General features: G+C 36.0%; 1 protein-coding gene across 1 annotated transcript in view; it reads right to left on the reverse strand.

The window, feature by feature from the left end:
- Window positions 1-360: 360 nt before the first annotated feature.
- TACR3 (tachykinin receptor 3) overlaps window positions 361-18,263 on the reverse strand; it is a 67,979-nt gene continuing 50,076 nt past the window's right edge. Inside the window, exons 4-5 of the mRNA XM_068542294.1 lie at window positions 2,099-2,295; window positions 361-673 (exon numbers count right to left, since the gene is read on the reverse strand). Coding sequence (XP_068398395.1) covers window positions 361-673; window positions 2,099-2,295 — 510 coding nt within the window. The remainder of the gene's footprint in view (window positions 674-2,098; window positions 2,296-18,263) is intronic.

Genomic DNA, 18,263 nt, shown 5'->3' on the forward strand with positions numbered 1-18,263 from the left:
GTTCTTTAATCTTTTGGGAAAATCATGCCACTTTAGTGTCACAAATGTATATTGTAGTTTTTCAGTGAGAAAAATGGAACACTCTACAAGTATTTTTCAGTATATTTTTCTGTTACATATAATAATTCAGTTTTCAAAGCATAAATTTAAAGGCCATTTTACTTTTGAGGGGGCAAATATCTGAATAGTGTCTTTGTTACACTTATATGCTACCTTTCTCATTTGAAACATAGTTGCCTAAAAATTGCTCTTCTATTTCCAGAGAGTATGTAGGACAGGGCTGACCAACAATCAGGAGGGTGTGGGCCTATGGTGGCACCATGATGGCCTCACCCTACTCTTTCAGCTGAGGAAATGGATTTAGGAATATTCATCCACAGAAGTATAAGGTGAGCTTATGAAACTTGAAGTGGTGGAGGCAGATTTGGAATTCCGGCGGGAGCAGCCATTGAAGCTTGGGTCTCTTGGAGGCACTCTGTTCTTCCGACTGGATTTGGTCTTAGCCGCATCATTGGGGTCAAACACCACTGTCATGGACTCCATCCTGGTCGCAGTGTACAGGCTGCTTTGCCGAGTCGGGTGAAACCTGGTGGTCTTGAGCTCCAGCTCATCATAGCTAGAAACTCTGATGAAAGGACACCAGCGGAATGCTCTCTTGAAGCCAGCTCGAAATCTGAGGAGAAGCAGGCCATGGGAAGAAAAAGTCATGTTTTCAAGTGGAAATTTCCTTCAACTGGTGCAGAAAGCCCTACTTAATGCAGTTAAGCCAACTCAGTTTTTTAATTTAATTTTCTAGTCAAACTCTTAGAATTTATGCCACAGTATTGGTACTAGTCTTCTACGTTCTTCTTGTTTGAATTGAATCTTAATTTTCCATCAATGAGAAGCAAGTCATCAAATAGTAAAAGCACATATCAGTAATCAATATGCCAAAGAAACAGTGTACATTTCTTCAATAATTTTATACATTTACATAAGTGAATTAAGCTTGCTGGGTAAGGCACTTAAAAATGACATATTTCAAAATAGCTTCTTACAGAAATAATTACACATTTATAAAGTCTCATTTAATATTAAAATTAATTGCTCATGTGGATGGTTTTTATCTAATCATATATGAAAGTGCAAAATCCTTGGCTTTGTAAACCATTAAATGAAGTTGATTAAAAACAGATGTACTGCTTATGGAGTGGTTTGAATTGATATATGGCTTATGCACTTACTGAAAAAAAGCAAGAATTAAGTAGTTTTTAACAAACTTGAGGAACGGTGTGGTAGAGGTCCAGCTGGAAAGAGAGCTTAGAGTTTAAGTCATGTAGTTACTTACATGAAGTTCAGTTTCTGCTTGTGCTAAACCACATTGGTTTATTAAGGAAATTATTAACCCTATGAAATTTAACCCTCCTCCTCCATGTGCTGACCTTACAACTAAGGTGTTTTTTATCTGGAAACCACAGTTTACCTTTTTTTTTTTCCAGTCTTAAGTTTAACTGTGAATATTTCTACTTTTCTTTCCAACTTCACTTTAAAAAATAGCCCCCCCTCCTCCAGAGGCTGCAGCCTGTCTAACTCGCTGAACTCATTATGCTGGAAGGAGGATTGTCATCCTTTTCCTTAGTGTTGCTTCTGTTGCTGTCACAACGCCTTCTGTTTTGAAGTCTATTTGCAAAACCTCCTTTTTAATAGAGTCCGCTCACATATGCCATCATCTCTCCGTCTGTGCATTTCTACGAAGTGCCTTCATTTCTTCGAGGACTTGAGCACATTTTCAACTCTCCTCCTTTAGTAACAGGGCATTTCTTTTTCTTTGGCAAGTATAATTCTAAAGGGTTTGGAGAGAGAATTTGGCCTATATAAAAAACCACCCAGTTAGAACCCCTAAAAGCATTGTTTTGAGGAGGTAATTGTTAAGGTGAGCTATTTCATTAAATAGGGAGGAGTCTAGAAAAATATCTAGCTCTGTGCTCCTCTCAGTGAATTTTTCAATTTTCCCTTCCTTTTGAATTTTAAATGTGCATCAGGGAGCTGGAACAGCCTTATATGCTTTCAGTGAAGTCAGAAGTGACAAGGAACTTGCATTTGGTAATCTTGTGTTTACCTCTGATTCAGACAGCAGTAGATGATGGGGTTGTACATGGTTGAGCTCATTGCCAGCCAAAAGCTAGCCAGGTAGACCTGCTGAATATATTTCCACCTATTTAGTTGTTGATAGATCGCGGTGAGGATGAAGTAAATATGATAGGGCAGCCAGCAGATGGCAAATGTCACCACGACAATAATCATCATTTTTACGACCTGGGAAGACAGAAAGAGGTCATTTTTGGCAAATATAAAAGTCATTATATCTATTAGTTCTAATAGCTTACTGCAAATCGTATTTTTCTGCCAATACAGTTAAATACATAGCATGCCTAAGAAATAGTCAATATATTAAAAAATGGCAAGGTAATATAAGGATAGTTACCTAAGGTAAGTTTCAAGAAAGCGTGCTTGTGTCACCTAGTGAATGGGTGGCAATCACTCAAACAGAACCAAATATATTTTAATTGGCTTGAAGAAAATACGTGTTTATAAAACATCAAAAAGCCTGGGAGAGAAAGAAGCAAGAGCTAGGATTTGGCTGTGCTAGCCTGAACTGTAAAATAGTGAAGACATTATATCTAGAGAACTGACTGTTGAGTCACCAGGGAGGTATATCAGGCTGTAGTGGCTCAGCGCGTGTTCTTCAGTATTTATTATAGCCTGAGTATAGCTTATGACTATTTAGATTTCTTTAATACCATGCTCGCTGGGAAACCATCTGAATGTTACCTTGGTTTCTTTTCTAATCTGATATTGGTAAAGGTTCCTCTGGATAGTGATAAAGGATATTCACATTAGTCTGAGAAAATATCACTACTTTTAAATTTGTAAGTAGGCAACTGGCTTATACAACTGGTTTATACATCAATTTCTTTGAGTTTGGTAAGCATGGGTCATTTCCTCTGTTCTACACTTTTGAACCACAATACGCTGGAAAGCTCTAATCAAAGTAGAATGTCAATATCTATTTCTCCTGCACTAGTCTTTAAATTCCTAAAAGACATAGAGAATGTCTTAATTATATTAACGTCCCCAGCATCTACCACAGTCCCTAGTGTATTGCTGGAGATAGATAATTAGATATAAAATGAATGAGTAATGAACGACAATGTACAATTTGTAACAGGAAGTTGAATGGGAGGATGTTTTGTGTGTCTGTAAATAAGGTAAAATCTGTTCCATTGTGTCTGTAAGAAAGGTAGACTCAAAATTATTGAACACCGTGAGCAGCTTGGCTTTCTATGTGAAAGGAAATAATAATAACATCCTCGGATAACCTCATTTAATATTTCTCATTACCAATCTGTCGAGTAAATTTGTTCATACTTCTTTTGGGAATTTGTAAAAAGTTTAGAATAATAAATACTAAACAAAATATTTTTGAGGCTTAACCACAGTCATATTAGAACACCAATCAGAGAAGGTCCTGATGTAAACAGCCTATGTAGCATCTTGAAACTATGAAAATACATTATTTAAGTACTGGATTCATTATTTGATTGCAAGTTGGGATTCAGATGAAAGTTGACAAGATTAAAAATCATGAGAGACATGATTCTAGAAATAGACAAGGCATGAAGTGGGTCAATGTGGAAGGCAAAGCTTTCCCAAGGGCCTAATCACGTTAGCATCCAGGTATTTAGTATTAGCTGATGGTAATTGGCCATCAGAGCTGAAAATCCAGGTCAGTAGCTCACAGAATGTCATCATTGGCCACACCATGCAGTGTTTTGATTTTCTCAATGTTCTGTCAGTTGCATTTTTTCTGAATAACTGTGTTCAGAATTCTGCGTTTTATCTCTCCTATTCTTTATTCATATATTTGTAGAGTACAAGTAAGGAGCCTATTTGATTATAATTTTACATTTATACAATGTTTCACACATCTAACAACTTATTAATTGGTTTTCAATTGCACTTTAGGAAGCTGAGGCAAAGACCAAAAAAGATTTGATGACTGTGATTCATGGAATCTAAGATTTTTAAAACTCAGCCTGTTAAGTCTGTTTTTTCTGCTTACAATTAATAAGATTTATTGAATGCCTATTGGGTCTAAAATACATAATAGAGAAAAATAATGAGTAGAGAACCAATTCCTTATCCTGAAGAAGATTATAATATAATGAAAAATGCAAAAATGTAAATTAAAACTGCATAGGAATGGGGATGCAAATGTGTAAATAAATTGAAAATATTTATGAGAACTTACTAGTTTATTATAAGCAGGAATGAAACTTACTACTTTATTATAAGCAGGAATGACTCAATGCATGTTACCTGTAGACTCAGGGAAGTTTAGACTGAAGGACATGGATTTGGTTGATTTTTTTTCATTCTTGAATATGTGAACATCCTATTGCTCCTTGAACATGGTACACAAGCTCCTGTCCAAGATTATTCTCCCTGGCTCCTCCCTCTCCCTCTTCCCCCGGTTATTCTCACTGGCTAGCAACCTCATCTCATTCAAACCTTTGCACAGTTGTCACTTTTTCTATGAATCATTTTCTGACCAGCCTATTTAAAATTGCAGTCTGTCCTTCCAGCACCCCAAACCCCTTAGCTGGCTCTTTATTTTCAGTTGGTTGTGTTTATTCTTTACTCTGTGTCTTCTTATGCTAGAATACAAAAAAAGCAAGAATGTTCTGCTTGTTTTCTTTACCTATGTATTTCAGGCATGTAGACTGGATTTCACACATAATTGGTGTTCAAAGTTTTGAAAAATAAGTAAATGAAACTGAATACAAAAAGAAACTAAAAGACATGTAGTTGGTTAAGTGATGTTCACAGTTTTACTCTGTCATGAATTACTGGTATCATTTGCCCTCCAACTTTAAAATGAGCATGTGTATATAAAATGAACTATTTCCCTTTTCTAGGCAAACAAATTCAGGTAAAGCATATTAGTGCACAAACAGTATTACTGCTATATTATTTTGGATGCATGAAAGCATTGCATTTCGTTCTGAATAAATGTTAAGGGCAAGAAAAATATTTATGACAATGTGAACATGGTACAAGCTACTATGTTAAATACAGAATCAGCAAATGTACATAAAAGCTTATTTAATTGCTTTTATACAGACTAACCAGTTTCCCTTTGCATGAAACTGTCTTTCAACAATAGCTGAAGAGCTGCAAAGGCTATCAGAGTCTTTTAATGTGACTTCCTACCATCAATGTGGAAGAAGTCTGGAATGTGGGAAAACTAAAGTGCATGTATAGAAACAGAGTATCAGATAACTTATAATTCACATATATATGGCCTTAAGGACCCTGTTGCAAAACATTTAGAAACCTATTTGAAGATTTTTAGGAGAAATCTAAAAGAACCTAAAAGAAAGGATCTTTTATTGTGAAACAACAGCTATATTTTATTGATTTATTGCTCTCAAATACATTTTACCCATTACCTTGGGTCTCTGCTCATAAAATCTTCTGGAATGATTTCATATATCAAACTTTCAGGCCCCCAGGTTTGATGTAAATGCAAAAGTAGGCTCCTGGGTGGACAAAATTGCCTTGCTTTGCGAAACGCTGAAATCAAGAAATTGTAATCATCTTCCTCGTAAAAAGGCAAGGGAAAGAGCACTTTGAAGCACAAACCTTGAGCAATGATAGATGTGCAACTGCTCAGTTCCCCTGTGTCTCGTGGCTGGACAATGGCACTAGCTCAGACAGGCTACATATGCTAAGCGGGAAAGTTGGTGGACTTTCTGAAACTCCTGATATATTTTAGGCAAGAGACTGGGATAGAGATGACTCAAATCTTTCACCGTGCCTTAACAAATTTTATTGTAACTTGATACACAGATTGATCGATGTTGGGTACTTCTTGAAGCTGGAAGACATATCCAGCCTCTGAGGCGATTGGATTTACTCTCCATGGCAACATGGGTAGTTGTGGCCATCCATTGTCCTTGGCACAGGGACTTACCAGCTGAGAAAGAAGGGAGGTGGGACAAGGGAGGTAGCTCTTATAGCAACATTGCCTCTTCTTAATAGTTTGGAATCCACTTTCCTCACATAGGCAGGATGGAAATGCATGTCATAAGTTAGTGAGAATAAGCTTTGGGCACCTTTTCTTCAGGTATCAGGGAAAAAAATCTTTGACTTTTTATCCTGTACAGGTTAGACTGGAATGCCTGCAGCTGTTCTTATCTATCATATTAAATTAATGCAGGATGGATGATTTTGAGGTTTTAAGTTGTAAGAGAAAAAAGAATCAGTCTAGGAAATTAAATGAAATATTGCCAACCTTAAAAAAATCTAGGAATTATATTCTTCAAGGGGGAATTTATTCTTTTTAAATGTCTGAATTGGAAATGGTCAACTCTGTGTGAGAAGAAACTTCTTGTTTTGATTAAAACCTCAGAGCATGTTTTGAAGAACCATCCCATGGACTATACCCTACCACTTCTCTGTACCTTTTATCTGCACAAATGTTCTTAAATAACCATTATATCTCCTTAGGTCAAAATTACAGGCCTGCTTATTCTAACTTCATATCAGCAAATTAAAATAATATTCTCAAGAGTAAGATATGGAAAAAAATTAATGACAAGCATCAAAATCTGAAGTACTACTTCTTGGACTATTTAGGTTGGGCTTTTGCTGCTTCAGTTTAAAAGAACATGCTTAAAAATTTCAGTCCCAAGTGAGAAAAAGAGAACTAAGTAGTAACACTTGTGAAAAAAGTTCAGGATAGTCCAGAAGATGGGTTGAATTTTGCCAGTAATTTCAGGATTAAATGTGATTATAGGTGTATTTTCTTAGTGTCATCCAAGAAATTTGACACTGTTGCCAAATCCAACTAGCATGACTATCCAATTAACATTAGCTTAGAGCAATGCCTATAAGGAATTATGTCAAGGTGAAACAAATGAGAAAACCCTATGTGTATATACATGGAATGTAGAAAATATTTCTGTGTGAGTGTGTGTGTGCAGTATTGTGTTTGGATTCTACTTCTTTACACTTCATTGGTCATGCTTCGTTTTTAATGTAATTTCACTTTTCCATTGGGAACTTAGAATTTTAAAGTATTGTAAGATTTCAGGTTTATGATGATCTGAAGACATAAAAAGGAATGCAGCCACAAAAAGGAAGACAGGAGGACATTAGAATAGGAAGTCCATTAAGGCAAGAGGAAATAAAGATTGATGTTATGGGATCATGGTTAAAGATAAAAACTTATAGAGGCTTATTAAGGACTCAATTATGTCCTCACCACCACATTTTTTAACGTTTATATAACTTTTTATTTATTAAAAGTTTCTTCTAGATTTATTGAGGTATAATTGGCATGTAACATTGTGCAAGTTTAAGGTGTACAAAATAATGATTTGATACATGAATCTATTGTGAGATGATTATCCCAGGTGGGTTAGTTAACACCTTCATTACATCACATAATTACCCTTTGTGTGTGTGTGTGTTGAGAACATTTAAGATCTACTCTCTTAACATCTGCAAGGCATCCCCAGTGGCCTGTGAGCTGGCTTCCTGATGGAGTCCGTGATGGGTTAGTAGGATCCAAGTCCCTTTGATACGTTCAGTTTGGAGCCCGGCCTGCCGTTCTCCCAGCTGCTCACTGTCCCCTGGGTGTGCAGATCTCCACAGTCCTCTGGATGGAGGGAGACAGAGATGGGCATCTTTGGCAGGGTCCCACACATCCGAGGAAGCCTGACACTCCCCCGTCACATGCTCATATTGCCCCCCCAGGGAGAAATCACAGCTGAGAAGGCCCTCTTGGCACTGAGCTGTGTCACCCTGGGGAAGAGGTGATGTGTGTAAAGTCAGTTTGTTCCTCTTACTCTTTCCAGGGCATCCAATTTCAGATTTTTTTGTGCTGGAACTTCTCTGTTGGACTCCTGGACTTCCACAAAGGCTCTCTGATCCTTGGGTGACTGTCTAAATCACTTTTTTCAAGGGACTCCTGGTTCACAGCTAAGGCGGGGGCAGAGCTGGTTCACGGGACACTCAGGGGTTCAGAGCCAGACAGAGGTCTGTATGTCTATTATCTGTCTTCCTGTGGGCAAGACTCTCCCAGATATGGTGCTGGTGATGGAACCAAAGCCAGATGGGGCTGTAGCCAAGTCCTCAGAGGTATGGAGCTGTTTCTGGATCTGTAGCTGAGACGGTGGTAGGCCAGTCAGCCGCCAGGGTGCAGGTCATTCTTCTCAAAATGACTCTCCTCATTCTTGGACTGCACTGTGGTTTCACAGTCTCCTACCTGGATCTCCCAGTTTCTACAAAGGCACTCTTGCCCACGGATAGATGCCAAATTGTTGTTGTTGAGTGGGGCTATGATGAGGGATGTCTTATTTGGCCATCTTGCTGATGTCACTCCCCCAGATTAATAGATTGAAGTCCTAATCCTCAGTACCTCAGCACCTCAGCATGTGACTGTATGTGGAGACAGGGTCTTTAAAGAAGTAATTAAGTTAAAATAAGGTCATTAGGGTGGGACCTAAACCAATACGACTGGTGTTCTTAAAAGAAGAGGTGATTAGAATACAGATACACAGAAGGAAGACCATGTGAAGATAGAGGGTTACAGCCATCTGCAACGTAGCGGAGTGGTCTTAGAAGAACCCAACCCTTGACGACACCTTGAACTCAGACTTCTAGCTTCCAGAATTGTGAGAAAATATTTCTGTTGTTTAAACTACCAGTCTATGGTATTTTGTTATGGCAGCCTGAGTAGATTAATACAATGTTTAAAATGCTAAGGAGAGTATATTACATATGGCTTAATTCCAACAAAGTAGGAGGCAAAATACTATACAAGTTCCCAGTGAAAATGGAGACTTCCAGAGAGGTTTTGATTGCCTGGAAATTGCTTTCAGGGAAGTAAAGGATAGACCAGGATCTCTATTTCCAACACTTGAGCCTCTCTTAGGTTATATATGGTCTTCCTCACAAGCACTGTTTTCCATGATAATTCCTTTGTAACAGAAATGACAAGCACAAAGAAAGCTTACTTGCTGGGCAAGGTGATAGATTCTTTGTGGTTGTTATACAAGTCAAAAATCCAATTGAATCTGTCACTTGAGCTTAGACTGAAGAGTGGTTCCTTTGATTAAGGCAAAAGGCTTCTTTGTTATCAAACTTAGGTATTCACTTCTGAAGGAGCAGATCTGGCTTGTTAGTATTTAGAGGAAGATAGTTAAAACAGAAAATAGCCAGAAAAAGTTTCTATGGTTTATAAAACAATAGAAGCAAATTTATTTACCAGTATTTCAGCTATTCAAATAAATAAGACCAATTTCAACAAGAATTAACAAAAACCAAATTGTCACATATTATGAATATTGGGGCCAAGTCATGTTTTTGAGGCTTCTTTTATAGTAGAATAGGGAAGAATGTCAAAATACGGTTTAAAAATGTGGTTTACTTTAAAGGTATACATCTAGCTAATAACACAAAAATGTAATAAAATTATAGTACTCAGAACATATGGACAAAATATATAAAAGTATCATTCATAATGAACTACAAGGTTATAGTTTGGTAATAGGCCTGGAATTTGAAATTGTTTGATCAATTTCTTCTGCTCTTACTTATTGAGATGGCCTGGGTTGTTACACTGTAACTGGACAGCAATAGAGAGCCCATTCCTGACTTTACATTTCAAATTTCTCTCTCTTAAATTCTGGAAGGTATAGCAGTGTTTTACAGTTTCTCATTCTGTGCTCTACTTAAGGACTTTCTTATCTTGTCCTTCAAAACTTCTATTTCCTTATCTTTCCCTTTACTACCTTTCTGTGCTAGTTTGTGATGACACAGTTTCTGTGCTACAGAAACAATGCTCGGCTTGCTGGAGTGATGCACTCAGCCAGGTAGTTCTAACAGTCATTTTGAGAATCACTAAAGGAAAGTCAAGCTGATAGTTACATTGTCGTTTGAGAGAGGTATGGCCAGTGGATACATTTGAGGGCAGAAGTGGTGTATGAGTCAGTGCAGTTGTGTCCCTCTTTGATTTTAGTAAAAGGCTTAGTGCTTTTTATATTCATTTTAAAACTTTCAAATATATGTATTTATTTAAACTCCATGACAAACCTTTGACCATATAGTTTCTCCATTTTATGGATGAGAGACTTAAAACCAAGGAGGGAGATGATTTCTTAAGATCCCAAAGGCAAGTTCAGAGCTAGGATTACTGGGCCTCTTCATTCTTCATTAGCTAGGGATCATTTTGTATACATTCTGCTTCTTGAGACCCTGAAAAATAGCCTTTGCTTCTTTCCTCACGTAGCATTCTCAGGGGATGCTTAAGTGAAGGGTAGTCAAAGAATCTTACTCCACTAAGGGACAGCTCAAATGAGATTTATGTGATATGAGATATTTTTCTAAATCTGGAAGGGGAAAGAGTGAGAAAATAAGTTGGAATGGTGGAGTGGGCCCGAGAATTTGAGGTTGGAACCTGGCTTATCTAACACTACATGAATAAGGACAGATTTATCATAGTACTAAAACTATGAAATAGGGACTCAATACTTCAAATATTTTATGTGCTCATATGGTACCACTTACTTCCACATTATTTATTTATGTCAAACACAGTTAAAGACAAATGGAAAAAAAGTATAAATCTTTGACAATATCATATATTCATTATACCTAGAAACCATAAAGCAAGTCTGCTGAAAGGGCTGTTTTAGTCTCAAATAAATAGTTACTGTTAGGGTTTAGGATCTTTTGACAGACAGAAGTGGGGGAGAGAGTCAAGAAGATTTCTGTCTCAGTTACCCTTCTGGGGAAGAGGGTGTAAAAGAGGAAAGAGCTGCAATCAACTGCCAGGTCATCTCATCCTTCTCTGTTCTAGAAGTTGCAAGGAGGGATCTGGTATCTTGAGAATGTGCCTGGCCAGGTGAAGGGCTAGGCTGACATCATTTGCCAGCACAGCAGATTTTTTATGTCTTGATATGTGTTTATATATCTTGTCCTTTTAGAAACACAGTGTTGTTAATAAATTGTGGTCCGAAATGTTGAGCCAGCAGTGTCTTTTGCAGTTGGCTTTTATCTTAAAGGTGTGCATACTTTAATTGTTTTTTGAAACAGCATGAATCTAGAATATTTAAGATTACTCTTTTCTATATTTCTATAGAAAATAAGATCAGTCACTGAAAATTAATTTTTTTCTCTACAGTATATGACAAACTAAGAAAACATGGTTTATAAATAAGTGTTGTCCGTATTTGTAGTTACCTTGAAATAAATCTACATGATTTGCACATGTTTACCGCTGGAATGCCCTAATCCAATTTCTTTCCCCGTAAAATTTTCTCTCCATCCTTTGGGAGAGTACCTCAAGTTCACCCTTTGGAGTAGCTTCCCTCATTTCTTCATGCAGGTAGGGTTAGATACTTCCTAATTAGACTTAGCATATTACACTTATAACACAGATACGTGTTACAGTCAAGCATGTTTCTGTTTTCTTCTGTCTGGATATGGGGATATGCATTATTCATCTTTGTGTCTCCAAAACTTAGCATAGTTCTTGACATTCAATAAATACCTATCGACTGAGGATATTTTAATTTTACCACCCATTTTATGAACACTTTAATTGCAAAAAATATCATTTATCTTTGTCTTACCAGTGTTTTGCCCTATCATCCACATAATAGGATTTCAAAAATATTATTTCAGAGAATAAAACAAAAACACCTTTATATATTTTAAACCAAAATTAAAATCATTATTATTGTCCTTGGCTTTTGTATTTAGCAGGATATTTGGAAAGAATAGCTATATGAACCATGTGAAGGCACAGCTTTAAGAAAGAAGTTCAGTTATGTTTGGTTACTTAATCTATTATATCCTTAAATTACAATTGTTCTACAATAATGCCACTTTTCTAAAGAAACCAAGGCCCTAGGCTCTCGAGATACAGTGCTAAGTTAAAAAAGAAAAAAAAAGTTGTCTATTTTCACAGAACTTACATCCTATTAAAGACGTAGTCATTAAATAATAAATACACAAATACATATGAAATTACAAATTATGATGAATTCTATAGAGAAAAAGAATTATATCTAGGTTTATGGAATGCAATGGAAGTTCTATTTGAGGAAGTAATATTTAAGCTGGAACCTAGAGGATGTACAGAGAGAAGAATGAAGGGCACATCATTCTATGTCCTGATAATAGTGTGAGTGAAGACTGAGAAGTGGGAGAAACTTTGATGTTCTAGAGCAGCTGAGAGCAAGTGTCACTGGAACATAGTATGTGAAGAGTGAAGTTTCATAGAATTAGATTGGCAGAGTAAGTGGTAGCAAGATTCTGCAGGATCTCATAGGTTATTTTGGGGGTTTGCAATTGCTTTGATCTATTTTCTTAACTATATCGGGGAACCATTGAAAAACTAGGCAGATTGCATGAGTTGATTTAGAATTTAAAAACATCATCTTGTACAGCATGGTGACTATTGTTAATAATACTGTACTGTATATTTAAAAGTTGCTAGGAGAGTAGATCTTAAAAGTTCCCATAATAAGAAAAAATTATAACTATGTGTGCTGATGGATGTTAACCAGACTTACTATGGTGATCATATAGCAATATATACAAATATTAAGTCATTATGTTGTATACCTAAAACTAATATAATGTTATATTTTAAATTATATCTCAATAAAAAATCTTGGATGCTGAATGGAGAATAAATTTGAAGAGAACAAGTGTAGATCTGGGGAAATGAGTTGGAGAGGCAGTTGTAGTGGACCTAATGGCTGTTGTAATGATAGTATCTTGGAGAATTATTTCAATGGAAGTGGAGAGAAGTACAGAGATGGGAGATATTTTTAGGGAGGAGATTCATTAAGATTTAGTGATGAATTAAATGATAGTGAGAGGGAAAGGGAAGTTTAAAAATGACTCTTTTCAGAATTTAATATCTGGGTGAATGGAAGTGCCAACTACTAATATTTGGATGACTGTAGAAAGAGTCTGCTTTTATGACAGACATGGAGACTTAAAGATCAGTTTTGTATATTATAATCTAAAAATACCTCAGAAATAGCCAAAACAAAGACATCAAGTATGCAGCTGATTATTGCATAAACTTAGAGCTCATAGAGGAAGTATTGATTTGGAATATATATTTGAGAGCCAGAGATCTATAGATGATACTTAATGTCATGGAAATGAATGAATATAAGAATGAATATAGAAAGATAGGAATGAATATATTCTGTACTATTGGTTCTGTTTCTCTGAAGAACCCTGACTAATACTGCTATATATCAATTATACTGCACAGCTCCCTATTGTATACTCCATATTTTTGGCCTTCCTAGAAGTAGTCCAATTTCTGAGCACTTTCATTTTTATATAAAAATATATTTGATCTAGGGGAGAATACATTTTTTTCTGATCATCTAATCTATTCCTCATCAGTTTAGCTAATGGCATTATGGCATTGCTTCATACATTGTTAATTCATTGATTCTGCAAATATTTATTGAGCGTTTTGTATATATATGTATATATATGGTACTGGCTCAAACAATTATTGAGGCCGAGAACTTCCACAATTTGCCATCTGCAAGATGGAGACCCAGGAAGGCTGGTGGAGAAAATTGATGTCACAACTTAAGCAGTCAGGCAGAGAGCAAATTCAGCCTTCTTCTGCTTTTTTGTTGTATTTAGGCTCTCAACAGATGAGATGATGTCCACCTACATTGGGGAGGACCATCTGCTTTACTTATTCCACCAATTCAAATGCTAATCTCTTCTGGAAATATCCTCACAGACACACCCAGACATAATATTTAACCAGCTCTCTGGGTATCTGGTGGCCCAGTCAAGTTGACACATAAAATGAACCATTACAATAGCATAGGCTTCATTATGCCATTGAATTGAATTTTAGTATGTTACTAATAGAGAAAGATAGATACATGTCTGGATTGTTCATTGCATTCTATTTCAGTGGTGGCTAAAGAAACTATTTTCAAACACAAACGTTTTTATGATGTGTGATATTATGTCAGTGTAGATTTATTTATACCCTAAGGTAAATATAAGTCAAAACACATATTCTAGAAGCTTGTGCTTTCTCCCCTTAATTTCAGCAATGGTAAAAAGTAAGAATTTGCTTTTTATTGAAAGGAATAACTCAGAAAAGATAACAATATGTAGGTACATTTAGTTTTATAAGACTGTTTAAGAAAGAGGATAATAAATAGATAAGTAAATTAATAAATAATAAATAAAATCTCAAAGAGTTAAAGTAAGGGACAAACAGTTGCCTCTTAAGACAGAAGGGAAACTAAAATTTGTTGAGGCCCTGTTATGTGCAAGGTACTGTGCTTGCATTGTATGCATTATATGCTCATTTTAATTAATGCCATTGGTATGTATTGGAGGTGCCTAGCTGTGTTTTAATTAAAGTGAAATGTCTAGTAGGAAAGAATTTATTTTCTAACAGGGAGTGTTGCTGATTCTGGAGGTAAAGGTAAATAGAACGTCTCTCTGTACACTAAATTCTATTCAAGTGAATGACTCCACATTGCTAAGCTAGACCTCTCCTCTAACCTTCTGTTATTTTTTCCCTTGTGATCCTTAGGTGTTTTGCATATCTGTTTGTGTTTTGATATATTTCTTCACTTTTCAATGGTGACATCTTCTTTTTCAACAATTGGAGTTTTAAATTTAAAAATGATACATTTAGTCTCATGATTTTCATTCCATAATTAAGAGATCTTATCTTTTGTGTTTTAGTCCATGAAGTACAGATTATTCTAAGTGCTCTGCTTCTTTGTCTTGTTTCTAGCAGCTGGGTTCCCTAAGGTTTGTTTTTATTTCCTTTTGCCAAGTCTAGGCCCTGTCTGTCTTTGCCTGTAAAGATAAACTGAGTGTTCTTTTCGGGACTGCAAATCTGACATGACAGAGGGAGCACAGTCTTTCCTATTGGTCAGCTATGTGTCCTTGGAAGATGGAGAAAGACAGTCTAGTCTGCCCCGTGTGGCCCTAGTGGGCGTATTAGCACTTTCACAGTCTCAGGAATAATGAGGTTGATGCATAAAACCCTGTGCTTTTCTCTCCTTGATTGCACCACTTTCTGGCTTCACACACCCCTCTGAGCTCTGCCCACTCTCCTATCACAGTTGCTGCTTCACTCAGAAGACTTAGCATGTGGCAGATGAGAAGGTAGAACTCAGGCCACCATCTTCCCCAGATAGGTAACCTGTCTGAATATCTCAAAGACATCTCAAATCTTATGTATTAAAAAAGTTCCCTGCATTCTCCACTCCCCCTCCCCACCCCCCCTTCCAAGGCTGTTCTTTCTGTGAACTTCCCTATCTCTGTAAGTGGCACCACCACCCATCCAGACGTTTAGAAGTCATGCTTATTTCTTTGCATCCCCTCATTTTCACTGCCCCATTCAATACCTAGGCAAATCCTGTTGGCCAAGTCACCAAAATATGTCTAAATCTTTTTGTCTTGTCATCTCTATTACTATAATCTCTGAGAAAGCATCATTATCTTTCTCCTGGACTAATGCAATAACCACCTAATTGGACTTTGCTGTCAAAGCTATTGTTATATTTTAATAGCTAATAATAAAATAATAATTGTCTTAATTAGCTCAGGCTGCTATAACAAAATGCCATCAACTGAGTGGCTTCAATAACATACATGTATTTTCTCACAGTTCTGGAGACTGGAAGTTTGAGTTCAGGGTACCGGCATGATTGGTTTCTGGTGAAGTTCTGCTTCCTGGTGTGTAGGTGGCCACCATGTGTATTTAAGGAGAGGGAGAGTGAGTGATCTCTCTGGTGTGTCTTCTTACAAGAACACTAATCCTATTGGATCAGGGCCCCATCCTGATGACCACATTTAACTGTAATTATCACTGTATAGACCCTATCTTCAAATACAGTCATATTAGAGGTTAGAGCTTCAACATATGAATTTAGCAGAGACACAATTCAGTCTTTAGTAATACTAAATGTAAGACATTATAATATCAAGTTCTTATTTGTCAATGTGTTTAGGTCTATTATTTTCTAGAGTTTCCCTTTGAGTTGGTAATTACCTATTGATATTTTCCAGAAAGTAACATTTTTCTTTTGATATTAGTTTTAATATTTCTATTAATATACCATAATTCATTGTTTGGCCTGGGAAGAATAATTCCCAAATTGGAAGAGACACACAACTTATTTAGGGAGTTGTTGAGAGAAATTCTTTCCCTGATATTTTAAAGTATAAGTTTTAAACTTGTTTCTATTTAGTATTGAGGCCAAGAATTTAAATGGCTTATCAAGTGGCTGATCAGTGGTGTACATTTAAGCACATAACTTTATGGAATAGTTAGAAGCGAACTTTGAAGTTCATTACACAGTAGTGTACAACAGTGTCAAGAGCACTGGACTCAAAGACTTTGATTTAAATCTAGGCCCTGATTGTAAACAGCTATGTAACATTGGGTAAATTACTTAAATCTTTCTGAACATCAATAGTCTTATTAGTAGAGATAAGAACACTCATCATACAAGGGATTGTGAGGATTAAATGGAAATGAGAATGCCAGGCTCATAAAATACTCAGAGCATGCTGAGATATTCATTTTTACTTCATTCCCAAGATCTGACTAACGTATAAACATATTTTAAATTATTGGTACTGGGGCCTAAGTTGGTTATGAATGTGCTTTTATAAAGGCAATGGAGGGCTATGGTGGTGGGGTGGGGGACAGTGGGTAAAATGAAAATTGGGTACTGGAGAGCCAAGGTCTTCTATCAAATTTTGTGGGAGAAGATATGCAAACAATAGGAGTTTTAAAATCATAATTCCTGCTAATCTGAGTTTGTGTGTTTGTGTGATTGTGAACAGAAATAGAGATAGAGATAGAGAGATATGACATCACTCCATGTTTTCCATTACAGCTTAAAACATAACAAGCCCAATCATTCTATAGTCACAATGGCTTTGTCACGTCTTCAACACAGCATATTTCTATAAAATAACAACATAACAGATGTTCCTTGAAAATCTTTCCTATAGGAAAAAAATGATTAAGATTATTACCAGAGGAAGAAAAAGAATAATAAATGTTTTGTTCTTGATTTATATTTTAGTTTTATAACTGGAGAATTAAGAACTTGAAATGTATTTAATAAAATATTAATTGAACAATAAAAAGACCATAAATATTTTTAAAAAGTTAAAAAATACCTAGACTCGAATGCCCATTTAACTGTTAACTATAATATTTAGAGCATAAAATTAATCCAAGGCATATAATCTCAGTATCTTTTTTATTGGTATTTAAGATCTCAATTTGTGTGCAAAGTTCATTTGAGAAAAATAAAAATAACCTGTCTATATATTTACTCCTTTAGATGCATGAATAATTTCTGGGAAAGAGAAATATCCTTTACTCTAACAATTCCAGAAATATATTTTCAAACATCAAATTTAAGTCGTCCTCATGATATGTCAGGAAAACTGGTGGTGTTCCAGAAAATTAAATTTTATGGGTTCAGTTAGACTAGTAATGTCAGAAATTAGTGACTTGTGCTAGAGGAAACTCCTAGAGAGGATATTGGGAGACTACTGAATTATAAGTGAAACATTAGTATAAGTTTGTGGGTCACTACAACGCATGAAAGATACAACCAAAGAAAAAGGACAGTATATATTATAAAGATCTTTCTAATATCAGAAACATCAACATATTGTATAGTTTGTAGATACTGTATAGAGTATATAGAGTGTATATTGTATATAATATATACAGAGTAACTTGAGTGTGTATATGTATATCTATCTATATCTATCTATCTATCTATCTATCTATCTATCTATCATCTATCTATCTACCTATCTATCTATCTATCTATCTATCTATCTATCTATCATCTATCTATCGATCTATCTATCTTTTTTCCCTAAGAACAACTATAAGCTCTGGAAAAAGTATAAATTACAATAACAACTACAAAACTGTTTTATGGCACTGGAGAGTGGTCAAAAGTATGCTGAAACTGGAGACTACATAACCTGGGTGAGATTCATACATATATAAACTTCTCCGAATTCCTTGGCTTCCCCTGCAATGCACAAGACAAGGCTACGAGCATCTTAGGAGGTGAAAAACAGCTGAAAGGCTGTAAGAGGGGAGAGATTTTAGCAGCTACTCCTCATAAGAGAGACAGAGTTTAGAG

This window comes from Eschrichtius robustus, chromosome 4, assembly GCF_028021215.1.
Source record: "Eschrichtius robustus isolate mEscRob2 chromosome 4, mEscRob2.pri, whole genome shotgun sequence".
In the NCBI taxonomy this organism is placed as follows: Eukaryota; Metazoa; Chordata; class Mammalia; order Artiodactyla; family Eschrichtiidae; genus Eschrichtius; species Eschrichtius robustus.